The sequence below is a fragment of the Neopsephotus bourkii genome, unplaced genomic scaffold (assembly GCF_033783945.1).
Source record: "Neopsephotus bourkii isolate Nb327-2 ecotype Australia unplaced genomic scaffold, CSIRO-AGI_Nbou_v1 NB_1063, whole genome shotgun sequence".
Classification (NCBI taxonomy): Eukaryota; Metazoa; Chordata; class Aves; order Psittaciformes; family Psittacidae; genus Neopsephotus; species Neopsephotus bourkii.
In genome coordinates this window covers 199,768-224,147 of record NW_026901551.1, presented here as the reverse complement: position 1 = coordinate 224,147, position 24,380 = coordinate 199,768, and the positions used below count along the sequence as shown (strand labels likewise).

General features: G+C 67.3%; 3 protein-coding genes across 6 annotated transcripts; 1 reads left to right on the top strand and 2 right to left on the bottom strand.

Annotated features, from left to right (window-relative positions):
- Positions 1-218: 218 nt before the first annotated feature.
- Positions 219-6,515, bottom strand: CCNT1 (cyclin T1). Of its 2 annotated transcripts, XM_061361780.1 has the most exons (9): positions 6,277-6,507; positions 6,018-6,099; positions 5,682-5,810; positions 5,238-5,298; positions 4,356-4,418; positions 4,080-4,125; positions 2,376-2,539; positions 1,951-2,021; positions 219-1,684 (listed from the first exon to the last, which is right to left on the bottom strand). In XM_061361780.1, the coding sequence occupies exons 1-9, from the start codon at positions 6,450-6,452 to the stop codon at positions 341-343; spliced, it is 2,136 nt and encodes a 711-aa protein (XP_061217764.1). In that variant the 5' UTR covers positions 6,453-6,507; the 3' UTR covers positions 219-340. The 2 variants fall into 2 exon arrangements, 1 of the variants encoding a protein (XP_061217764.1); XR_009726719.1 differs by lacking the exon at positions 2,376-2,539 and having other exon boundaries at positions 1,558-1,684; positions 6,277-6,515.
- Positions 6,516-7,129: 614 nt separating this feature from the next.
- ADCY6 (adenylate cyclase 6) lies at positions 7,130-16,903 on the bottom strand. Its single transcript, XM_061361771.1, has 21 exons — positions 16,036-16,903; positions 15,081-15,230; positions 14,871-14,992; positions 14,681-14,792; positions 14,486-14,613; positions 14,250-14,408; positions 13,467-13,608; positions 13,264-13,392; positions 12,834-12,859; positions 12,609-12,756; positions 12,252-12,349; positions 12,091-12,178; positions 11,903-12,019; positions 11,668-11,826; positions 10,982-11,157; positions 10,872-10,901; positions 9,667-9,796; positions 8,983-9,246; positions 8,270-8,474; positions 7,643-7,767; positions 7,130-7,330 (listed from the first exon to the last, which is right to left on the bottom strand). Exons 1-21 carry the CDS (start codon positions 16,867-16,869, stop codon positions 7,202-7,204), a joined length of 3,471 nt encoding a protein of 1,156 aa, XP_061217755.1. The 5' UTR covers positions 16,870-16,903; the 3' UTR covers positions 7,130-7,201.
- Positions 16,904-18,907: 2,004 nt separating this feature from the next.
- On the top strand, positions 18,908-24,380 carry CACNB3 (calcium voltage-gated channel auxiliary subunit beta 3). Of its 3 annotated transcripts, XM_061361776.1 has the most exons (14): positions 18,908-19,066; positions 19,198-19,290; positions 21,292-21,414; positions 21,496-21,618; positions 21,706-21,821; positions 21,892-21,956; positions 22,042-22,061; positions 22,151-22,231; positions 22,372-22,430; positions 22,521-22,630; positions 22,710-22,861; positions 22,938-23,033; positions 23,112-23,261; positions 23,341-24,380. In XM_061361776.1, exons 1-14 carry the CDS (start codon positions 19,025-19,027, stop codon positions 23,647-23,649), a joined length of 1,539 nt encoding a protein of 512 aa, XP_061217760.1. In that variant the 5' UTR covers positions 18,908-19,024; the 3' UTR covers positions 23,650-24,380. The 3 variants fall into 3 exon arrangements, with proteins under 3 accessions (XP_061217760.1, XP_061217758.1, XP_061217759.1); XM_061361774.1 differs by lacking the exons at positions 18,908-19,066; positions 19,198-19,290 and adding an exon at positions 20,060-20,213; XM_061361775.1 differs by lacking the exons at positions 18,908-19,066; positions 19,198-19,290 and adding an exon at positions 20,469-20,653.

Genomic DNA, 24,380 nt, shown 5'->3' with positions numbered 1-24,380 from the left:
ATAAGTTACTGCTTAAATTATTTGTAAAACGTCTTAAATTTTCTGTGACATCTTTTAAATACCCCCCAGATCTCCCCCCAAACGTGTGTTCCCCACAAGGGGGGGGGGAGGGACTGAGCCCCCCATTAACTGCAGGTCAGTGGGGGGGTGGGAAAGGGAAGGAGCAAGGACCAGAGCAAGGGGGTTTGATCCTTTCACAGCTTCACCAACGCCCGCTCTAAATAGCAATAATAAAAGTTATATTATAATAAAATAGTTCTCTGGTGAGGCAGTGGAGCCCAAACAGCCCTTTGGGGGCAGCCCAGGGCTGCGGGGCCGATTCAGTAGTAAAAAGGGGGGGTTACTTAGGGAGAGGGGGCAGAGGGGGGGGCGGTTCTGATGGCAGCGGTGGGGGCCGCGGTTTGTCCGTGCTTGGGGCCGCTCTGGCACTGCTGGAAGCCCGGGGGGGGTTCAGGAGCTCCCCATAGGAGTGGAAGTCGAAGGCGGGCGGGGGGGTGGGCTGCATGCCCTGTGCGCTCAGCAGCGAGTGCAGCATGTTCACTGTGTCCTGGTAGTCACTGGCCTGGCTGGAGCTGTGCCCGTTGGCCCCCGAAGGCCCCTTGTCCAGTTTGCTGTGCGGCCCCCGTGCTTTGCTGGCAGCACCGAAGGGGAGGCCTCCCCCGTCCGTGGGGAGATGGGGATACGGGAAGGGCGCCCCGGGGCCTTTGGAGGCTTTGCTGCCTTTGGGCTGGTGCTCATGGGCTGCGGCGGCCGCCTCCTCGGGCAGAGGCCTCTTGCGGGAAGAGGAGGAGGAGAGGGGCCCGTAGCTCTTGTGGGGCACAGCCCCGGGCTGGCCACCGTGCTTAGAGTCCCCCGGGCGCTTGGTGCCGGCGCCGCTGGGCCCAGCGCCGAGCTGGGGGGGGAAGTGTTTGTGTGAGTGGTGGTTGTGGTGGTGGTGGTGGTTGGAGGAGTGCCCCTTGTGCTTCTCCTTGTGCTCCCGGGCCTTGGCGCTGCCCTCGTCCGAGGAGCCGTGTCTGTCCCCGCCCGGGGGCACCTTGATGCGCATCTTGATCTCCTCCTGCTTGGAGGGCAGCGGGCGCTCCCCGCTCACCGGCAGCCTCAGCTTCAGCGCCGAGCCCTTGTCCCCCTTGTCGGGGTTCTCGGGGCCGCCGATGGGGATCTTCAGGATGATGGGCGATGGGTCCCTATCCTGCACCTCCCGCTGCTGCTGCACCAGCAGGTTCTGAGCAGCGTAGGCGTACTGGGACCTCACGTTGGCCTCCATGTTCTCCAGTTGCCTCTTCTGTGCCGCCAGCTCCTCGGCGTGCTTGGCCCTGTACTCCTTGAGCGACACCTTGGCCGCCGGCGTGTTCTTGCTGCCCTGCTTCGGGTAGGGGGCCCCATCCTGCTGCTGCCCGGGGTGCTCAGCACCGCAGCTCTCGCTAGTCCGGTGGCTCTGCGCTGGCTCCAGCTTGGCCGGGGGGTACCAGTGCTCCTGCTGCTGGGCCGCATCACTGCTCTGCTCGCTGGGGGAGTCGGGGGCAGGCGGCAGCGCGGCGCTGGAGGACGAGGACATGCTCATGAGCCCCGCGATGTTCATGTCCGAGCTGTTGTTCCGGGAGATCATGCTGAGGATGGTCTGCTCCGACAGGCTCTCGTCGTCCCCGTGCTCGTCAGCCTTGGACTTCCTGGCTGCTTGGGTGGCCTGGGGGGCAAGGCAGAGCACAGGGTCACTGGGGCTGGCCCAGGGCTGCTGGGGGCAGGCCCCCACTTGGATCCGCTTTATCCCCATCCCTCCCCATGGGGGAAAAGCCCCAGGCCAAGGTGGTGAGGTTGAAACCTCATCATCATCTTCTCAACAGAGCTCAGTTTGGTGCTGAAGCAACACCCTGCAGAGGCAGTGCCCCCACTGCCCCCAGTACCGCACTCACACTGAGGTGCCACACACAGGACCCCAGAGCAGGTCCTTACCCTCCAGTTACGGATGCGCTTGAGCCGGCTCGGAGTCTTCTCCAGGATCTGCAGGAACTCATGGGTCAGCTCTGCAGAGGAGACACAAAGCCAGGCCCCTTGGTCAGACCCAGCCAGAGCAGCACTCGTCAGGGCACCCCCTACTCGCTGTTGGATGCAGCTCCCGCTGCCATGGAGCTACTGCAGGAGGGGAACACTGCGAGCCACCATCACTGACCACATTAAACTCATCTCCCTCGGTGCCTTTTGCCATCTCTGGTGGACCACAGAAGCTGCTGCTGCACTGAAACCTTGGCAAGACCTGAAGCCCTGGAGTCCCTGCAGTGCCCATGGGCCGGGGCTGAAGGCAGACCCAGGACCAGAGATGCCAACACAACGGAAGAGCCTTTGTTTTTTTGGGGGGAAAACCTCGCTCCCAAACTTACCATCTAAGAGCTCCAGAGTTACAGTGCCATCAACGTATTCCCACCAGTGCTTCCCGTCCGTGGAGACTGGGATCTCCCAGTTGGACCACTTACAAGCCAGGTGGATACAGACGCAGGCCACAACGGGAGGGGTGTACTGCAGGCTGAAGGTGGTCAGATGCAGGCTGACGGCACCAGCAGGGAGAGAGAAACAGAAAGCCATGAACTCCCAAGCCTGACCCTCAGCACTCACCAGCGCCCACTGACACCACTGCAGGGGCTGGGGACACAGGGGGGGCACCCCCGCGGGGTCCTGCCCCCGCTCCAACCCTGCAGCCTCCAGCCCTGCTCCTGCTGGGGCTCCTTTGGGTGCAGGCAGCTCTGGTCAAGGCTCTGCCAGCCCCGAGCTCTGCTGTGGGGGGGCTCTGCTCCAGGCAATTCCAAGCGCAGCTCCTGGGCTGGCTCTTCCCAAGCTGAGGAAGAGCCCTGAAGGTGTGGGGGGCTCCAATGGGGCAGCTCAGACACCAGCACTGGGAGGTGGGAGAGGGGAGCAGCGATGCCCTCAGCACGCATCCTGCTCTCTACCTGCAGGAGTGCATGGAGCACCCCATGGGATGGCAGGACCTGCAGCTCCTCATCACACTGGGATCAGGCCACACTGCTCAGGGCAATGCAGGGGGACAGGGAGCTGCAGCTCACACTGCTGCTCCACACCAAGAAGCCAAAGGCAGGGAACTGGGAGCCTCTGGCCACTCTTCCAAAGTGGAGCTGGGTGCTCAGGGAGCCTGAACCCTGCCCCGGGATGATGCCACAAGGAAATCCAAGTTAAAACACCTCTATCTGCCTCATCAATCCAATTCCTCGCTGTGGGCTCTCCTGGCATCACTTTAAGGCCGCACTGAGGCCGCGTTTCCTCCTTTCCACCTGGGTTTCTTTCCATTCCAATCTTAACCCGTGATTCCATTGCTGCTGCAGGGATAAAACCCAGCTCAGGGCTGCCTTTCCCACACACACGTCACCAACAGCACCTTCCTCTGGGAAACCCACATCGTGCCCATGGATTAGAGACCACCTTCAACCGCTCACCCCAGGCCATGGGCTGGGAACCAGCCAATGCCAGGGCCTATCCCAGCTTTTCCCTCCCGTCCCACCGCTCCTGGGAGCTCTCTTCCATGCCCACACCTCACTCTGCTCCCAACGTGAGCTCCTGAAGCCGCTCATTCAGGGAAAGCAAGGCTGGAAATGCTGGGAACAGCAGGATCTAGGGCCAGCCCCCCACAGAGCATTCCTGATGGGAAACCCAAAGGCCTTCTGTTGCTTCCAAGGCTCAAGAACAAGACTTTTCCCTTGTGAGGCCTCACGCCTGCATCCAACTGCCCCTTTCCCCTCTACATCAGCCTTCTGGGGTACAGCCAGTCCCTGGTGCCAACCTTCACAGCCCCACTTCAGGGCTAACTCTGCAGTGAGACCCCATCCATGCATCTCCAGCCTCCCTTTGTGCTTTGGGGGGGGGGTTTGAGCCTTCACCACCACCTCACGCCCCATAAAGCAGGTTCTGAGCATCCCATCCTGATGCTGCAGCTGGTTCTGCGCAGGAGGAAGGGCTCAGAGCCAACACCACTGGCTCAGAGGCTGCCCCGTGCCTGGGGTCACTGGTGCCACTGGTGCCACTTCTTCTCCAGTTAAGACCCTCTGCCAAATATGAAGCGATTGTAAAGCAATAACCTGTTGGTAGCCATGAAATAGGAAGTTTGGGCCAAGTCCTTGCTGGCTGCAAGAGAAAAGCAAAGAGCAGGGGTCAGTGTGTGTGAAGTGACCGCTATCACCACCTGCAGCCCAACCCAGGCCTCTCAGCACCACACAGACCCACAACAGTGCGAGTGCCCCGCAGCAAGGAGGGGTTCAGAGCTCGGTGCACGCGGAGGGCGCTGCTCTTGGGGCACTACAAGGGGTTTCCAGCACCCAGGTGAAGTTCTGCAGAGGAGCGGCCCCGTCACTCACCTCGCACCAACTGCGTGCACTTCACCACGTGGGTATGGGGGTGGTCGATGGTGATCTCAAAGCCTGGAAAGAGAAGACAATGAAGGCACCAGAACCCCATGGACCTCCTCGAGGAGGCTCCCTCCCTTCCCTGCTCCGCTCGCAGCCACAGGACTTGGGGTCCTCACTCACAAACCCCAGAGCTGCTGCTCCCAGGCTTCCAGAAGTAGCTTGAGAGCCCTCAGTGCACACAAACCAGCACAGCACCAGCAGGACAAAGCCTCTCGGTGCAGCTGGGAGGAAGGAGGGGACAATGGCATCTGCTCAAAGGCATCTGCCACCCAAAACGCTAAGAGGAAGCAGATGCCTTCCCTTTGAAGGAGGCTCCAGCACTGCAGAGCTTCAGCCTCGCTGCAGCTTCCCATTCACTGTGGGCATGAAGCTCCAAAGGCACGGGGGAAGTTCAAACCAGTCCATGTGTGCAGCAGATTTGGTTCTTTCCATGGGGAATATTCTAGAAGCAGCAGGATGGTAAAAGGGCAAGAGGAGAAGCTGCAGTTTGGCCCCTGCTTTGCCAGCACCAGCCCCTGTGGCCCTGGTGGCCTCTGCGGCCCTGCAACGAGGGAGGCCCCGCTGCTCGGCTCAGCACAAGCTGCTTCCTGAGCGTAGGAATTATGGAGCATTATGGAATTCAAGAGGACAACGGGACCTGAGCAGCACAAAACCTGCTTTGGGAGGGGGGAAAAGAGACTTCAGCTCCTGCGTTACACTTGAGACAAGGAGAACAGGAGAAAGGGGGTGGAAAGGAGAGTTTGCTGCCTGGGCTCCTGCTGTGGAGAAGACCGTGGTGCTCTGCAGAGCATTCCTGGCTCTGGGAATGCCGGGCTGCTTGGGAACACTCACCCAGGGTCTGCAGGATGATGCTCTCTAGAATGACCAGGTCTTGGGCTTGCTGCAGGTAAGCCTGGGGTGAGAGGACACCGCGTTACCCACAGTGTAAGTGCACATCACCACCACCACAGCAGCAAAGGGGGAATCCCACTGGAATGGGGGAACTGGCCCAGATTCCCGGCTGGAAAGAGGCAGCAGTGGCCCAGCTCCTGCTTGTCACAGGGAGCCTCTCAGTGCTGGTCCCTGACACTGCATGGGCAGACAGGGATTTGCTGCTTGATTTCCCTTCAGCTTCCCTGGATAAAGCTGCTCCAGAACTAGGGAATCAGCGTGTGGGGAGAGCAGAGAACAGTCACATCCACACCCTGCTCCGAGCACACAAACAGGAAAGAGAAGCCCTTTAGACACTGAGCGTCCCCATCCCACCCTCCCCACCATTCCCATCTCCCCACTCACCTCGCTCTTGGGTTCCAGAGGCGGTTCCAAGGGATGCAAACAGGCACGAGCCACCTTGATGACATGTTCCAGCTTCCGAGGCTGCTCCTCCACCTTGGCTGCCAGGAAGAGCGCAGCTGGAACCACGGCCTGCAGAGGGGAGAGCCAGCAGTTTTCCAAGAGTTAGGAAGTTCAAGCTTCAAGCAACAACACAAGGCTCGTTCCTCACTTATAAACCAGGTAACGAAGCAAATCCAACCCCCAAGAGAGAACAGGGGCTCCCAACAGCTCCAAAGGGGCTGCTCCCCCCGCGTCACCCAAGGGGGGTTCCCCGCAACCCCCGGCCCCAGCACTTACGTTGCGGTGGAACTGGGTGAAGGACTGCACCATGTAGAAGCGGTGCATGTACACGATGGCCGTGTTGATGGTGAGCTGAGACCTGATGGCGCCGTTAAGGAAACACACAGAGACCCAGCGGCACCCGCACCTCCCCTTCACACCCCCTTCAGGCCCCGGTGCACCCGGGCCCGGCCCAGGGCCTTCCGCTCCGGAGCTCCCCGCCCCGCAGCGGCGGTTACCCGAGCGCAGGCCGCGCGGCCTAGCGCAGGCCGGATACACGTTGAGGCGCTGCCCCATGTCCTGCAGCAGGTTAGCCGCCTGCTGCCGGTACGAGAGCTCCTTGTCGGGGTCGAGCCCGGCGCGGCGGGAAGGGCTCCGGTCCAGCTGCTCGCGGCTGAAGTACCAGCGGCGCCCCGCCGAGCCGCCGGCCCCGCCGCCCGCCGCCGCCTCCATGGCGCTCTGCGCCCGCGCACGGAGCGACGCACGCACGCACGCACGCACCGCTACGCGATTGCGTCAGAGTCGCGGCGGCGCGCACGGACGGGAGGGGCACGGGAGAAGAGCCGCGCGTGCGCATTGGGCCTCGCTTCCGGTACCGGCCCCCCCTTACTCGGTACCGGGACACCCCCCTCCGGTACCGGGACCCCCCTTACCACACCCCCCCCACCGCACACACCAGGCCCCGGCTCGTATCCAAAGTGAGTTTTATATATAATTTATCTGTACACACATAGGACAAAGTACCTCAGGTCTGTGCTGGGGTGGGGGGAGGCTAAGGAGAGGGGAAACCGGTGCCCCCCCTCCGGTTCTTGCCCCCCCCAAACAGCGAAAAGTAAGGAAAAAAAAAAAAAAAGAGGAAAAAATAAAAGTCACTTCATGATTTTTTTGCATTTAAAAGGGGGGCGCCCCCCCCCACTGGCAGCCCCGGGGCTGGGGGGGGGGGCAGCGGGGGGGTCACGGCGGTGCTTGCCCTGCCCCCCCCCGCAAGCGGCACTTGTTTGGCACGTGGAGGGGGGGCACCCCCAACCCCCCCCAAAGCCCCGGGGGGGGCCATCCTTTGGCACATGGGGGGGGTCAGGGGGGCTGCACCTTAACCCCCCCCCCATTCAGCACCCACATTGGGGCGCCCCCCCCGTGTCTGTTTCTCCCTTTGTTTCTGGTTTAAATGGGGGGAATTGGGGGTTCCCTCATTGGGGGGGGCCCTAACTCCCCCCCGGGCCGGCATTGAGGAAGTACGTGGTCATCTCCCCCTTGCCCTTGACCTTCACCAGCCCCCGGCACTCCAGCACGTAGCCCTTGGCCGCCAGCACTTGGTACAGGTCCGTGGTCACCTAAAGGGGGGACAATGGGGTGATGGGGGGCAGTGGGGTCATGGGGGGGCAATGGGGTGATGGGGGGAAATAGGGGGCAATAGGGTGATGGGGGGCAATGGGGTGATGGGGGGCAATGGGAGCAATGGAGTGATGGGGGCAATGGGATGATGGGGGGCAATGGGGCCAATGGGAGCAATGGGATGATGGGGAGCAATGGGGTGATGGGGGCCAATGGGAGCAGTGGGGTGATGAGGGCAATGGGATGATGGGGGGTGATGAGGGCAATGGGGGGCAATGATGTGATGGGGTCCCAGGGTGGTCCCCACTGACCTGGATGCGGTCAGGAACGCCGGTGCTGTCCATGCGGCTGGAGACATTCACGGTGTTGCCCCAGATGTCGTACTGGGGCTTGCGCGCCCCAATCACCCCCGCCACCACCGGGCCCATGTTGAGCCCTATGGGGACAGGGGTCAGTGGGGAGGAGAGGAGAAAAGGGTAGGAAGGGGGGACAGGGAAAGGGAAAGGGGTAAAGAAGGGCTTGGGAGTGCTTGGGGGGGCAAAGGGGTGTGCAATGGCAAAGGTGGAGGGATCTATAAGGGCTGGATAAGGGGTATATAAAGGGTATATAAGGAGGTGTATAGAGGGCTTTATAAGGAGTATATAAGGGGCTGTATAAGGGGTATATAAGGGGTGTATAAAGGGGGTGTATAAAGGATGGATAAAGGGTGTAGAGAGGGGTGTATATAGGGTATACAAGGGGTGTATAAAGGGTGTAAAGTGGGGTATATAAGGGAGTATATAAGGGTGTAGAAAGAGCATACAACAGGAGCTATAAAGGGCATCTACGGGAGCGCATCGAGGGTCTATAAAGGGTGCATGAAGGGGGTGCGAGCTCTGTGTGTGCCCGGGGCAGGCGCATGCAGGGGGTGCAGGGGCCCGGCGCGGCGCGGTGCTGACCGATCTTCATCTGGAAGTTGTTGAAGGAGTGCTCGTTGATGTACTTCATCTGCTCCATGAGCTGCATGGCGTAGTCGGCCAGCGCCGCGATGTGGCTGCGGCCCTCGCGGTCGTACGTGGCGGCGTTGAGCCCCGAGGCTGCCATGTACGTGCTGCCGATGGTCTTGATCTTCTCGAGCTGCCGGTACCGCTGCTCGCTGATGATCTGGGGGGGCCACGGCGGGGCAGTGGCACCGGGGACTGAGAGCTCCGTCCCCCTGTGCACTGTCCCCTGCACCCCATCTCCTGCACACTGTCCCCTGCAGCACATCCCTTGCACCCATCCCTGGGTGCTCCATCCCCTGTCAGCATTGTCCCCTGCACCCCATGTCCTGTACCCTATCCCCTGCACCCCATCCCTGTGCTCTCCATCTCCAGCACACCCATCCCTGTTAGCTCCATCCCTGCATCCTGTCCCCTGCACCTTACCCCCTGCATCCCATCCCCTGCACCCCATCCCTGTGCTCTCCATCTCCAGCACCCCCATCCCTGTTAGCTCCATCCCCTGCATCCTGTCCCCTGCACCTTACCCCCTGCATCCTGTCCCCTGCACCCCATCCCTGTGCTCTCCATCTCCAGCACCCCCATCCCTGTTAGCTCCATCCCCTCATCCTGTCCCCTGCACCTTACCCCCTGCATCCCACCCTTCGCCCCCCGCAGCGCCCCCGTGCCACCTCATCGAAGTCGGCGATGATCTCGTTGAGCAGGCGCAGGCACTCCACGCCCTCGTTGTTGGCCTCCAGCTCCACGTAGAACTCGGAGAAGTTGCTGATGGACGCGAACATGACGGCCACGCACTCGCAGGACTGGTAATAGAGCTCGTCGTTGCGCCGCTCGCGCGCCAGGAAGTGCGCGGCCACGTCCTTGGGCAGGATGTTGTGCAGCAGCCGCCGGTTGTAGGCCTGCAGCTCCTCCATCTCCTCCTTCTCGCCCGTGGCCTGCGGCGCACAGCACCCGTGGAACGGGCACCGGGGCCTCAGGGCTGACCATGGGATTGGGCATGGGGCGCTGGGATGGGATCAGTGCCAGGGCATGGGGATGGGATTGGACACGGGATAGGTTTGATCCTGGAGCACTGGGATGGAATCAGTGCCAGGGCATGGGGATGAGATCAGGCACAGGGATGGGGATGGAGATCACCCCCAGGGATGGGACCCGGGGTCATTCCCAGGGATGGGGATCAGTCCCAGGGATGGGGATGGGAACCACTCCTTGGGATGGGATCGGGATCAGGATCAGTCCCGGGGATGGGGATGGGATCGGGATCAGGATCAGTCCCGGTGCTCAGGGATGGGATCACTCTGTGGGGTGGGATCGGTTCCAGTCCTGCTGCCCCCCCCCTCACCCCCAGCTCCTACCTGGAGCTTCCAGAGGAAGTCGAGGCGCGCGGTGGACTCCACCTGCTGCGCGTGCAGGTACAGGGCCAGCGCGAAGAGCGCCAGCACCGCCGGCGTCACGATGCGCAGCGGCACCTTCCCCTGCGCCGCGCTGCGGGCACCGCACGGTCACATCCTGACCTGCCCAGGGAGCCTGACCTGCCCCAGGGAGCCTGACCTGCCCCAGGGAGCCTGACCTGCCCCGGGGACCCTCACCTGCCCCGGGGACCCTCACCTGCCCCAGGGACTCTGACCTGCCCCAGGGACCCCGACCTGCCCCAGGGAGCCTGACCTGCCCTGGGGACCCTGACCTGCCCCAGGGAGCCTGACCTGCCCAGGGACCCTGACCTGCCCCAGGGAGCCTGACCTGCCCCAGGGACCCTGACCTGCCCAGGGACCCTCACCTGCCCCAGGGACCCTCACCTGCCCCAGGGACCCTCACCTGCCCCAGGGACCCTGACCTGCCCCGGGGACCCTGACCTGCCCCGGGGACCCTGACCTGCCCCGGGGACCCTCACCTGCCCCAGGGAGCCTGACCTGCCCCGGGGACCCTGACCTGCCCCCGGGACCCTGACCTGCCCAGGGACCCTGACCTGCCCCAGGGAGCCTGACCTGCCCCAGGGACCCTGACCCCCAGGGACCCTCACCTGCCCCAGGGACCCTCACCTGCCCCAGGGACCCTCACCTGCCCCAGGGACCCTGACCTGCCCCGGGACCCTACCCCCCGGGACCCACTGCCCGGGACACGCCCCAGACCCCGACCTGCACCCAGAACCCTGACCTGCCCCAGGGACCCTCACCTGCCCCAGGGACCCTGACCTGCACCCAGAACCCTGACCTGCCCCAGGGACCCTCACCTGCCCCAGGGACCCCGACCTGCCCCAGGGACCCTCACCTGCCCCAGGGACCCTCACCTGCCCCAGGGACCCTCACCTGCCCCGGGGACCCTCACCTGCCCCAGGGACCCCGACCTGCCTCAGGGACCCTGACCTGCCCCGGGGACCCTGACCTGCCCCGGGGACCCTCATCTGCCCCAGGGACCCCGACCTGCCCCCGGGACCCCAACCTGCCCCCTGCCCACCCCAGGGACCCCAAACCCACCCCGGGGACCCTAAATCTCCCCCATCCTCACAGCACAGCCCCCCAGGAGTCTGCCCTGTCCCCACTGGTGCCAGGTCCCCACTCACCATCCACCCTGGGTCCCATTGAAGGGGGGCCTGTGGGGAGAGGAGCCAGGGTCAGTGATGGGGACCCAGCACCGGGGTAGGAACCCCCGGGGGGGGCACTGGGCACTCACAGGGCGTTGGCCACCACCAGCAGGTCAGCGTTGTCGAAGAGGGCGGCCTGAGGCCCCTCCACCAGCACCAGGTACGAGGCCTCGATGGCCACCATGAGCAGCAGCTTCCCGATGCTGCTGATGTGCAGGAAGACGGAGCAGGCCAAGAGGCTCAGCACCACGCTGTAGCTGAAGTACTGCAGGGACACCGCGGCATGGAGCAGCAGCCATGGGTGCCACTGACAGCACACCACAGCCACAGGTACCCTGCACCCATGGGTGCCACTGACAGCACCCCACAGCCTCAGGTACCCTGCACCCATGGGTGCCACTGACAGCACCCCACAGCCACAGGTACCAGGTACCCTGCACCCATGGGTGCCACTGACAGCACCCCACAGCCTCAGGTACCCTGCACCCATGGGTGCCGCTGACAGCACCCCACAGCCACAGGTACCCTGCACCCATGGGTGTCCCCAACAGCATCCCGCAGCCACAGGTACCCTGCACCCATGGGTGCCACTGACAGCACCCACAGCCTCAGGTACCCTGCACCCATGGGTGCCACTGACAGCACCCCACAGCCACAGGTACCCTGCACCCATGGGTGCCACTGACAGCACCCCACAGCCACAGGTACCCTGCACCCGTGGGTGCCATTGACAGCACCCCACAGCCACAGGTACCCTGCACCCACGGGTGCTCACCTCGGGGAAGTCGCAGGCCAGCCCCTGGTGGTGGCAGAGCCCTGGGGGGGCTCCCAGGGCCACGTTGAGGGCACGGAGCTCGCAGGGCCCCACGGCCTCGGGGGTGACGTTGAGCTCCCGGGCAGCGCAGTCCCGCAGCGCCGCCTGGCTGCAGGAGAACTGGGAGGGACAGGAGAGGGGTGAGCGGGTGCCCCCCCCCCGCAGCCCCCCCAGACCCCCCCAGCCCGGTTCTCACCATGTTGATGAAGGCAGCGATGAAGACGAGGAGGACGCTGAAGACGCCGATGGCGGTGCTGCGGGCGCGGGACTGGACGATGCTCTGAGAGAGGCGCTGCAGCGCAGTGGGGAAGAGCTGGGGGGGCAGGACCCGTCACACACAGCAGAGAGCCCCCCCCGACACCCCCCCCAAAGCCCTGTACTCACAGTGACGCAGGAGTAGATGGCACAGACGAAGAGGATGGTGGCGAGGAGGAGGAAGATGCTGATGTAGGCACCGAGCATCAGTGGGGAGCTGGGGGGAGAAGAGGTGAGTGCCGAGGGGGGGTGAGGGGCTGGGTTTGGGTCTGGGGGCCGGCAGCACTCACTGGGGGAACACCACGATCTGGAGGCAGCAGATGAAGCAGAAGACGAGGAGGGTGCAGGCCACGTAGCCACCAAAGCGGTCATCCACCTTCTTGGAATACTGAGGGAGGAGAGGGGTGAGCGCGGCGGGATGCGGGGCATGGGGTGGGATCAATGGGATGGGATGGGATGGAATGGAATCAGTGGGATGGGATGGGGGCACACAGAGGGGACAGGATGGAGATGAGGTGGGAGGATGGAGGGAGCATGGAGCCAATTGCACAGATCGGAGGGGATGAAGGGTACCAGGGTGGTTCCCTGAACCAGGGGATGGAGGGGAGATGAGGGGCTGGGAAGGGGGCTCCGGGGGGATCAGGAACCTTCTTCTCCAGCTCGGGGGTCTGGAAGGTGAGCAGGAACTTCTTGACGTGGTCCTTGCGGAGCTGGTCGATGCTGCGCGCGTCGATGGCGCGGCTCAGGAACTCATCCACCTCATCCTCGGGGTTCAGGGTCTCCTGGGCACCGCGGCTGCGGACGGCGGTGGGTCAGCACCCCATGGAGGAGCTGGCTGTGACCCCCCCACTGCCCAGCGCAGGGATGCTTACTTGTCCTTGCTGGAGTCATCGATGCCCTGCAGAGACACAATGGGGGGGGTCTCAGGGACACCAGTATGGACAAAGGGACCCCCAGGGATGACAGGGCCATGGGGTATCCCCTGGGATCCCCAGGGATGGGGGACAGAGTCGGGATGGGGGGATCCGCAGGGGTTCTTCCCCAGGATAGGGGTGGGAATGTCTGACACCAGTGAGGGTGGGGGAGCCCTGAGGGTTCCTGATGCTGGTGAAGATTGGGGGGGTCCCCAAAGGATGCTCAGGACAAGGGGAGCCCCGAGGGGGGTTCCTCAGGTCCATGGGCTGTGGGCACCCAACAGCAGCCACAGGCAGGCATTGAGCAGCCGAGCCCACCACAATGGGCCCCCCCCCGGGGCCGCTGCCCCCCCCCGGGGCCGCTGCTCGCCCCCCCCCGGCCGCTCACCATCTGCCGGAAGGCTTTGGAGTCCTTGGTGCGGGAGAAGGAGCGCTCGGGCACCCAGCGCGGCACCAGCCCCTCGCTGGAGTTGGCGCGGGCGCGCTGCAGCTTGGCCAGGATGGCTTTCTCCTCCTTCTATGGGGGGGCACGGCCATGAGGGGTGACCCCCAAGTATGGGGTGCTCCCCCCCCCAACCCTCCCCAACTCACGCGCTTCTGGCTGCAGCCCACGATGAGGAAGGTCTCAATGTTGTGCTCCTTGAGGTAGGCGTTGCGCTCGCCCCCGTGGCCCGGCTCCACCTCGTAGTCCCCGTTCAGGTACTGCAGCGTGGCCCAAGTGATGTGGATGCGCCTGGGCCGGGCGGGATGAAGGCACTGAGATCCCTTTCCTTGCACCACATCACCCATCCTGGGCCTTATCCCTGTCCCAGCTCATCCCAATCCCAATCCCAGCTCATCTTGACCCCAATCCCAGCTCATCCCAGTCCCTATCCAGGCTCATCCTGATCTCAATCCCAGCTCATCTTGTCCCCAATACCAGCTCACCCCAGTCCCTACCCCAGCACATCCCAGTGCCTATCCCAGAGCATCCTAATCCATATCCCAGCTAATCTTAAACCTAAAGCCAGCCCATCCCGTTCCCCACCCCAGCCCATCTTGACCCTAAACCCAGCCCATCCTGTTCCCCATCCTGACCCATCCCGTTCCCCATCCCAGCACATCCCACTTCCCAAACCCAGCCCATCCCATTCCCCATCCCGACCCATCCCTTTCCCCATCCCGTTCCCCACCCCATTCCCCATCCCAGCCCATTCCATACCGCATCCCAGCCCATCCCGTTCCCTGTCTCATTCCCCATCCCATTCCCTATCCCATCCCATCCCGTTCCCCATCCCGTTCCCCATCCCATTCCCCATCCCATTCCCTATCCCATCCCATCCCGTTCCCCATCCCAGCCCATCCCATCCCATCCCGTTCCCCATCCCGCCTCACCCGGCCTTGCCCCCCGCCTCCATGTGGTTGGCCAGGGTCACATCATTGGACCAGACGTCGAACTGCCACTTGCGCAGCCCCAGGACGCCGCAGTGCACGCGCCCGCTGTGGATGCCCACGCGCATGTTCACGTTCACCCCCGTCACCTCGCGCACCAGCCTGCGGGCGGCACCGGCTCCGCTCAGCACCGGCCCGGGGACACCGGGCCCGGGGCTGGGGCTCCAGGTCCCACTCACGAGATGGCCTCGATCATGTCCACCCCCATCTCCACGCAGCAGTGAGCGTGGTCCCCGCGCGCCTCCGGCAGCCCCGACACGCAGTAGTAGCAGTCGCCCAGGATCTTGATGCGCAGGCAATGGTTCTCCTGCACAGGGAGGTCACTGGGGGGGTCCAGGGCCCCCTGAGCCCCCCCCCCCAGCCCCATAACTCACCGCTGCCAACTTGTCAAAGCGAGCGAAGAGCTCGTTGAGCGTCATGACCAGCTCCTGCGCCGTGCACTGCGAGGCCAGGCTGGTGAAGCCCTCGATGTCCGCAAAGAGGATGCTGCAGGAGGAAGAGTGTGGCATGGGGAGCATCCCCCACCCAATGACCCCCCCCAAGCTCCCCCCAGGACCCCCTTACCTGACGTTGTCGTGCTTCTGGATGTAGATCTTGTGGAACATCATGTCCTCCTTCTTGGTGTTGATGTCCTCCTTCATCTCCATGGCCACATGCTGGGGCAGCACCGAGAGCAGCAGCCGCTCCTGCAGCCCAGTGGCACCCCGTTACCGGGGGGGGGGTGGCCCTGAGGAACAACCCCCCCAGCTCCATTGGGGGACCCCCCCCACCAACCTGCTGCCGGTTCTCGCGCTGGAGGTGCAGCCGAGCCTGGATGTAGCCGCGGGTCTCCTGGAAGGCCTGGCGCTGCGACACCTCGGCCGGGTAATGGGTGCAGACCCCGACCACGTTGGTGCAGAGGAAGATCAGGGCATTGGCGATGAGCTGGGGGGGGGGCACAGGCTCAGCAGGGACCCCCCCAGCTCTACCACCCTCCTCTGCACCCCGTAAGTCTGACTCTGATGTAGGGGGGCTGGTCCAAAGGAGCAGGGGGATGCAGGGATGCAGGGATGCAGGGCAGGGTGAACATGGGAGATCTGGGGCTGTAGGAGACCAGGACAGGGAGGAAAGGGGGTGCAGGGACCCGGGACAGGGGAGTACGGATGCAGCCGGGCCCTCGGAAGCAGAGGAAGCCGGGGCAGGGCCGGGAAGCGGAGACGGCTGCAGCCGGAGCGCTGTGGTTTCCCCCATCCCGGTCCCTGTCCCCCGGGATCAGGGCCAAGGATATTTATAGTGCTCCAGCGGGCTGGGAGCAGGGCCACGGCGTGGGGTTAACCCCGCTTACAGGGGGGGTTCCCCTCCTATGGTCTCTGCTCCCACCACCGCATTCCTGCCCCATGCCCATGGGGACAGCACGTGGTGCCAGGCCCAGCCAGGCAGGGCAAGAGTGATCGTGGCCTCATACAGTGAGGGGGGAGCACCCAGCTCTGGGGACAAGTGGACCCCCCCTGTACCCCTGCATCCCCCCAGGGGACTCCGCTGGCCCCACAACGGGGGCTTTGTGGGTGCTGGTGAAGCCCACAATGGTGGCTCTGTGCAGAGCCAGCAGAGTGAGGGGCCCCCGGCCCACGGGACGCTGACCCCCTGCCCCGGGCATCCCTCCTGCATCCAGAATGTTCCATGTGCAGAGAGCTCAAGCCCAGTTTGGACGCTCCGTGCTGGTGATCTCCATCCCACCCTGCATCCCTACCTGCTTCCAGAGGAAGGGGTCGTTGGTGTTGCGGTGCCAGGCGATGGCGAGGTGCAGGCAGGACAGGAGGACCCCGGCCAGCACGGCCGCACGCATCCGCACCGGCAGCAGCGTGTAGGTGATGTAGATGAAGAACACACTCCACCAGACGCCTTCGGCCGCGCTCTGGGGCGCCACGGCCACGGTGCCCAGCACCTGCACCCCGGCCAGCAGCCCCAGCACCATGTAGCTCACCACCCACATGTAGTCCTGGGGGAAGGCGCTGCGGCTGCACAGCACCATCAGGAGCAGGAACAAGGCCGTGGCAGTGGCCAGCGCGGCGGCCGCCGGCACGTGCGGGCTGCCGGGCAGGCAGTGGAAGAGCAGCATCACCCCGCACACCAGCACCAGCACCCCCATCAGCACCGTCAGGCTGCTCTGGTTCATCTGGAAGAAGTAGCGCTGGTAAAGCCGCTCCAGTTTGGCCGATTGGAAGTGTTTGGAGCGGAAAACCTGAAGCAGGCGCTGCCAGCACTCGGCCGCCGACAGTCGCCCCCCGCGGCCGCCACCGGCCCCCTTTGGCCCTTTGGCTTCTCCATCCTCCAAGCCCAGATCAACCGGTTTGAGCACCGGGTCCCCCGAGGGCCCTTTCTTGCCGTAGTGGTCCTCCTGCCAAGTGCAGCGCAGCCCTCGGGGGGGCCCCGGGGGCTCCATCTCAGGGTCCTGCAGGCAGCTCATGTAGCGGGGCCCGCAGAGGCCAGCGCGGGGCCGGGCGCCCTTCTTGCCGTTGCGCTCCCCCCATGCCGTCTTCCGCTCGTCCACTTTGGGCACCAGGATGCCGCTGAACCACGACATGCTGCGGGGGCCGGGGGGCGGTCAGCAGCGCTCCGCGCACCACCCCCCCACCCGCACCCGACACCCGAAAGGGACCTCGGTGCCCGCGGAAGCAGCGATTCCCGCACCCTGACATCGCACCCACAGCCGGAGAATGCTGACCCCAACCCCGGCCCCACGGCCCCGGCGGGAACGCCTGTCCCCGGTGCCCGGTGCCCGGAGCCCGGCCCTGCGGAGGCCGCCCGGGCGCTGTGACCTGCGGCAAAGCTGGAACCGTCCCCGGCGTCCCGGCCCTGTTTGTCTTGAACGGAGGCCAAGGAGCAGCACCGGGCACCGCGGCCCCGGGGCACCGGGAACCGGCCAGGACGTGGCGCACGCTCCCCGCCGCGGGCGAACGGACACCGGGAAGGGCCGGCACCGGCGGCGGCCGCCTCCCCCCGCCTCCGAGCCCGGCCCGGTCCCCGCGGCCCCTCCAGCTCCCTCCCGGTCTCCGCACTGAGCCCCAGGGGCCGCTCCGCTCCCGCCGTCCCGGGGCCCAGCCCGATGCCGCCGCCCCCCCCCTCCTCGCCGCCGCCGCCGCCGCCGCGATCCCGGTCCCCGCCGCCGCCGCCGCCCCCGGCGCTCCCGCCCGGCCCCGCTCACCTCCGCCGACGCCGCCACCGCCGCCCGCGGGGCCCCGCGCCTGGGAACGGCCCCGCCGCCGCCCGCTCCTACACGGCGGCAGCGCCGCAGCCCCTCCGCGCCATCCCGCGCCCAGGCCGAGCCCCCTTCGGTAGCGGCCCCGGTCCCGGTCGCAGCACCGAGCTCCGGCCCCGGCCCTGCCCCGGCCGGTGCCCGCCCCCCCGCGCCCGGATCCGCTCCCGGGCGCTCCCGGCCGGCGGCCTTAAAGGCGCAGCGGCGGTGGCGGTGGCGGCCCCGGTGCGGCCCCGGTGCGGCGGGGGAGGCGAGGGCGGGCGCACGGGGGCGGCGGGCGCGCGCGCGGGCGGACCGGCACCCCCGGGGCCGCGCGCACACACACACAGAGACACCGACATGGCGGGGACAACGGGGGCACGCGCAGCCGGGCACCCCCCGCCGGGAGCGCGCACACGCATCGCCCCCCCCACCTTCCCCGTGCACACGCACCCAGCCCTTTGCGTGTGCCCCTTGCACACGCAGATATCACCCCCCCTTGCGCGAGTGCGCGCTCCCGCACACGCGGGCGGCCCCGTTGCACGCGGGTTTGTGTTGCACCCGGGTCCCCTCGCCCATTGATCTCCTTGCACAAGCACCCGCGCAATCCCCCCCACCCAGGGCACCCTTGGCGTGCACGCGCACGCACCCTTGCACGCGCACCCGCGTGCACGAACCCCCGCGCGCTCCCGCGGACGTTCTCGCACCCCGCCCCGTGCACACGCACCCCCCCCATCATCGCCCTGTGCTCAGGGCACCCCCACATCGGGGTCCTCGCAGCCCCCCAGTATCCGTGGGTCCGACGCTTCCTCGCCCCTATTCCCGGCCACCCGCCCCCCCCCCGGCCGCTCTCCCCTCCCCCTCCGCGGCGGCGGCGGCCCCCGGGGAGCACAGATTAATCATTAATCATTAATTAGCAGCCGCCGCCGGGCCCGAGTCCCCGCGGCCCCGTACGCGGAAGTCCCGCCGCGGGGGGGGGCAGGGAGAGTACGGGGGGGCCGGTACCGGTGCTCCCGGTGCGGGGCACGGCGGGGACGCGAGGCGCGGGGCGAGTGCATCCGCCCTTTACCCCCGCGCTGCCCCACGCGGGGCAGGGATCACCCACGGCAGCCGCGGGCCTCATCCCGGTTTGGAGCGGGACTCGGGGCTCACGCACCCCCGACCACGCGCGGTCACGGCAGTGGCGGCCCCTGGGGCTGCTCCTTGCCGGTGCCGGTTCCCCCGCACACGGCGGGGTGCGGGCTGGGTCTATCCCCGGTGAGCACCCCCCGGTTCCCACACACACGCACACGGCGCCGGTGGCTGCGGGGGCCGCGGGGCCGGACGCCACAGTGATGGGCGCGGGGGCGGGCAGGCGGGGGCGGGGACGGCCGGGACGCCCCCGGCGGCCCCGTGTGATGCGGAGAGCGGCGGCGGCGGCGCGGCCCTTCCCGGTGGAGAACCGCGGTCGGGTGCGGGTGCGGCCCCGCCGGGATCCCGGGGGTTCCGGTGGGTGCCGCCCGGGATGTCCGCTCCGGCGCAGCCCGCGGCTCCCGGCTCCTTCCAGGTGAACGCACCGGGGCCCTTCCGCCCCCCGCGGGCCCGGTGCGGCCCGGTTCGGTTCTACCCCGCAGCGCATCTCCGGGGCCGAGCCGCTTCGGTCCTGACCGGCGGCTCCTGCCGCTTTCCCCCCTTCAGAGCCCCCGGAGGCTCCCGAAGCGCAAGAGCCGGTTCAAGCGCTCGGATGGGAGCACCTCGTCCGACACCACCTCCAGCATCCTCCGCAGGCAGGTGAGCGGCCCGCACCGGCACCGGCACCGGCACCTCCCGCTCTCGGGAGCAGCGGCGCTGCGGCTCCGCATTAAGGCTCGGGCCGGAGAGGAGCGGCCGAGCTCCCCCGCCCCAGCCGCCGCACCGGGGGGAACCGGGGCTGGGCGCCGGCACCGGGCGCCGGTGGCATCGCAGCAGCCGCTCCCCGCGGCTATAAATAGCGAGTGCTGCGTCAGGGCCGGGCCGGGCGCGGGCACCGGCGCTGCAGAGAGGGGGGCGGCGCGGGTAAACTGAGGCAGCGGAGGGGGAACGGGGAACGGGGGGGTCCCTGTGGCCGCCCGGCCTCGTCCGTTCATCGGCACCGGGGACACCGGGGAGGGCACGGAGCCCCCCCCGCCTTCCCTCACCCGCGGCTCACCCCGGCCCCAGCAGCCCCCCAGTAGCGGCGGGGCCGCGGGTACCGGGGAGGCCCCGGTGGGTTCCGGCAGGGGCGGCCCCGGGGGGTGCAGAGGGGCCCGATCCCCCTTTTCCCTCCCGGGGTAGCACCTGCAGCGCCGCTCCCGTCCTGGTCCCCCCGGTGACCCCCGGCCCCGCGCCCGTCACGGCCCCTTCAGCACCTCGGAGAGGGCCCGGCCCGGCCCCGCCGCGCTGCCCGGTACCGGGGCCGGTTCCCGGTGCCCTCGCCTGGTCCCGCAGCCCCCGCCCCGCCGGGCCTGACCCGCTCATCCCGGGCCGGTCCCTCCGGTGCCCGTCCCGCTGCGCGGTTCGGGGCGGTCGCGCCGGTCCCCTGGGGCCCGCCGCTGCCCCCCTCCTCGGGGGCGGGAGGGGGGGGCGCGGCGGGGGGGCGGGAGCGGCTCCGGCCCCGCCGCAGGGCTCGCCCTGCAGATGGGGCTGCCGCCGGCTCGGGGCAGGACGGGACGGGGCCGCCGCACTGGAGCATGGAGGTACCGGGGGGACCCCCCCGCCGCCGCCCCGGGACCCCCGGCCGGGGCCTGCGGGGACCGCGCAGCGCCCCCCGCCCGGGAGCTGCCCCCTTTGCAACCCCTCCCCAGCCCCCCCCGGGGCCCTTCCCGCTGCACCGGGGTCCCACCGGGAAGGGGGAGCCGCGACCCCCGGCACCCCCCCCTCGCCCCGTGCTGAGCCGGCGGGGGCGGCTCCGTGCGCCCCTGGGGGGCGGCGGGAGGCGGAGGCGGGGAGGGGCGGGGAGGGGCGGCAGCGGCGGCGGCGCGGAGCGGGCAGGGCCAGCGGAGCCCGAGCCGCAGCCGGAACCGGAGCCGGAGCCGGTGCCGGTACCGGAGGCGGGCGGGGGGGCGCGGGCGGCTCGGCTCGGCTCGCCCCGTCTATGTCGTTTTCTGACTCCAGCGCTACCTTCCTGCTTAACGAGGTACCGGCCCCGGTACCGGCACAACTGGGGCGGGGGGTGCGGCCGTGCCCGGTGGGGGGGGGGGGAGCCGTGATTGCGCACTGGGGGCTGTGCCCGTGGATGGGGCCCGGGCCCGGTGGGGGGGTCCGGCCGCCCTCTTTGTTCCTCACCGCAGGAAGGAACCGGTCTCTCCCCCCCAACCCCCGGCAGGTGCCGCCTGGACCGGAACCGGGTGATGGGGGGGGGGGGGTGTGATCCAGACCCCCCCATGGGCGGCGGGGCCGGGGGCTGCGGGGGGGGGCGGAGATGCTGTTACCGGTGGGGAAGTGAAGGATGCTCCGGGGAGCGGTGACGATGCTGGGGTGGGGGGGGGCGTGCTGGGGAGGCCATGTTGGGGGGAGCCTGCTGGGAAACCATATTGCCTGCGGTGGGGGGGGCACCCCCGGTGCGATCGAGGGGGGGGGCGCTCGGCCACATCCAGGGGCCTATAAATATCTCAATGCAGCTCAACAGCAGGGCCCGGCGATTACCCGCGGGGGGGGGGGACGGACACAAGCGGGGTCCCCCCATGGCTCCCCCCGGGCTCGCTGGGACGCGCTTCGGGACGGGGCTCCCTGGGTCCCTTGTGCCGGGGCCCGCACTGAGCCGCGGCCCCGTAGGGCTCGGCGGACTCCTACACCAGCCGCCCGTCCCTGGACTCCGACGTGTCCCTGGACGAGGACCGGGAGGGCGCCCGGCGCGAGGTGGAGAACCAGGCCCAGCAGCAGCTCGAGAGGGCCAAGGTACGGGGGGGGGGGGGCACATTGCGGGGTTCGGCGGGGTCTGGGGGTGCTGAACCGCCCCTTTTATCCCCCCCCCCCCAGCACAAGCCGGTCGCCTTCGCTGTGCGCACCAATGTCAGCTACTGCGGGGCGCTGGACGAGGAGTGCCCGGTGCAAGGAGCCGCCATCAACTTCGAAGCCAAAGATTTCCTGCACATCAAGGAGGTGAAAGGGGGTCCGTGGGGGGGGAATCAGGGCCAAGGACCCCCCACCCCTCTCAGGCCTCACCGTGCTCTGCTCCTGCCCCCCCAGAAATACAGCAATGATTGGTGGATTGGACGCCTAGTGAAGGAGGGGGGGGACATCGCCTTCATCCCCAGCCCCCAGCGCCTGGAAGCCATGAGGCTCAAGCAGGAGCAGAAAGCCAGGTAAGGACCGCCCCCCCCCCCCCCAACCGGGCCCCCCCCAACCTCGCTGACCCCCATTGCCCCCCCCCAGGAGAGCTGGCAACGCCTCAGGCCTCGGCGACAGCGGGAGCCGGCGATCGCCTCCCCCCTCCTTAGGTAAGAGCCGGGTCTGGCCCGGGGGGGGCGGTCCCAGGGGGTCCTCCCTTTGCTGTCACCAATCCCTGCCTCTTCTCTCCCCAAGCCAAGCAGAAGCAGAAGCAGGTGAGTCCCGGGGGTGAGGGGAGATGGGGCAGAGACCCCCCTCTACCCCCAGTTATGGGGTGCAGAGCACTGATGTGTCCCCCCTCCAGACACAGCACATCCCACCCTACGACGTGGTCCCCTCCATGCGGCCCGTGGTGCTGGTGGGGCCCTCGCTGAAAGGATACGAGGTACTGGGGGGGGGGGGGGGTTGGCCTGAGCCCCTTGTCCCCTCCCTGCCCACCCCATGGCAGATGGTGGGGCCCAGGGGTGCCCACGGGGGGCCGGGCCCCGCTGCCGGTGCCATCTGCGGCTCCCGGTGCCTGCGCAGGTCACGGACATGATGCAGAAAGCTCTGTTCGACTTCCTCAAGCACAGATTCGATGGGAGGTGAGGCCCTGCCCCTGCCCCCGCTCCAATGCCATGGCCATAGGGGGACACCCCGGCCCCCATTGCCACCCCTCTGCCCCCCTCCCCCAGGATCTCCATCACCCACATCACGGCTGACCTGTCCCTGGCCAAGCGCTCCATCCTCAACAACCTGGGCAAGCAGGCGATCCTGGAGCGCTCCACCACCCGCTCCAGCATCGGTGAGCACCCCCGGGCTGCAGGGACCCGCAAAGGAACCAGCCCAGCCTCATGCCCCCCCCCCCCATGTCCCTCCCATAGCCGAGGTGCAGAGCGAGATCGAGCGCATCTTTGAGCTGGCCAAGTCCCTGCAGCTTGTGGTGCTGGATGCCGACACCATCAACCACCCGGCCCAGCTGGCCAAGACCTCCCTGGCGCCCATCATCGTCTATGTCAAGGTGTCCTCACCCAAGGTGGGGGGGACCCGCGGGTCTGGGGGGGGTCCCAGTTGTCCCCTATGCCACCACCACCCTCCTGTGCCCCCCTCAGGTCCTGCAGCGCCTCATCAAGTCCCGCGGCAAGTCCCAAGTGAAGCACCTCAACGTGCAGATGATGGCAGCCGACAAACTGGTGCAGTGTCCCCCGGTGAGCCACGGGGACCCCCCCTGGGACAGCCCAAAGTGGGGTCCGGACCCCCCCTGACCCCTTTATGTGCCCCCACAGGAGCTGTTTGATGTGATCCTGGACGAGAACCAGCTGGAGGACGCCTGCGAGCACTTGGCCGAGTACCTGGAGGTCTATTGGCGCGCCACACATCACCCTCTGCACGCCGCGCACGCCGCTCCATCGCCCCCGGGGCTGCCGGGGCTGCAGGTACCACGGCGCACCCCAATGCACCCCAATGCACGCCATGGGGTCGGGGCCATGCACCCAGCCCCGTCCGTACCCGCAGAGCCAGCAGCTGCTGGGGGAGCGCGGGGAGCACTCGCCGCTGGAGCACGAGAGCCTGATGCCGTCGGACGATGCCGGGGAGAACTCGCCCCGGCCGTGGGGGGCCGCGTCCCAGCGCAGCTCCCGGCACCTGCAGGAGGAGGAGGAGGAGGAGGAGGAGGGGTTCGGGGACCCCTACCCCGACCTGTACCAGCCCCACCGGCACCACAACAGCGGGATGCAGGGCGCCGGCACCCCCGAGCGCCAGAGCGAGCGCAACCACGACAGGAACTGGCAGCGGAGCCGGCCCTGGGCCAAGGACAGCTACTAGGGGAGGGCAGGGAAGGAAGGGGGGGGGCCCGGCTGGGCAGCGGCCGCCCCCCCCCCAGCCCCGCACTGGGGGTGCTCAGACAATCTCCCCCCTCTCGGGGGCCTCCTAGGGGGGCGTCTTCAGCCATAAGCACAGGGGGCGGGGGGGGCCAGGGGACCCCCCTGCCCCTTCCCCAGGGACCGGGGCTCAGCCACGCAGCTTCTCCCTGCCTCAGTTTCCCGTCCCCATCCGCTGCCATGGAAACAGGGGCCAGGTCATGGGGGGGGGCAGGGTGAGCAGCACAGACCCAAATGAAGGGGAAGGTGCCCCCCCCTTGTCCCTCCCCAGGCCCAGCCTGTCCCACCCCCCCCCGCATGGGACCCCCGGCATGACGGGGCTGCACCAATCGCTTTGCTCTGCACCAAGTTCCCCCTATCCCGGCCACTGCAAACCCCCCCCCCACTGGGGATGTGGATGGGAGGGGGCAGCCAGACCCTGCCCACGGCCGGGGGGGGGCACCCCCTGCCTGCACTCACTGCCCCATCCCTGCTGTCCCTGTAGCTGCCACCGCACGTCACCGCACAGAGTCCTGTAAATACAGCATCCCCCCCCCCGGGGGCTGCTCGATGAGACCCCCCCCCCCCGGGGCCCTTCGCAGGGAGGGGATGGGGGGGCACAGATTTGTTATAATTTCTTTTGTAGAAAGCACTGATTTCCCTGTAACCAGTTTCAGAAACACGAGAGTGCTCCGA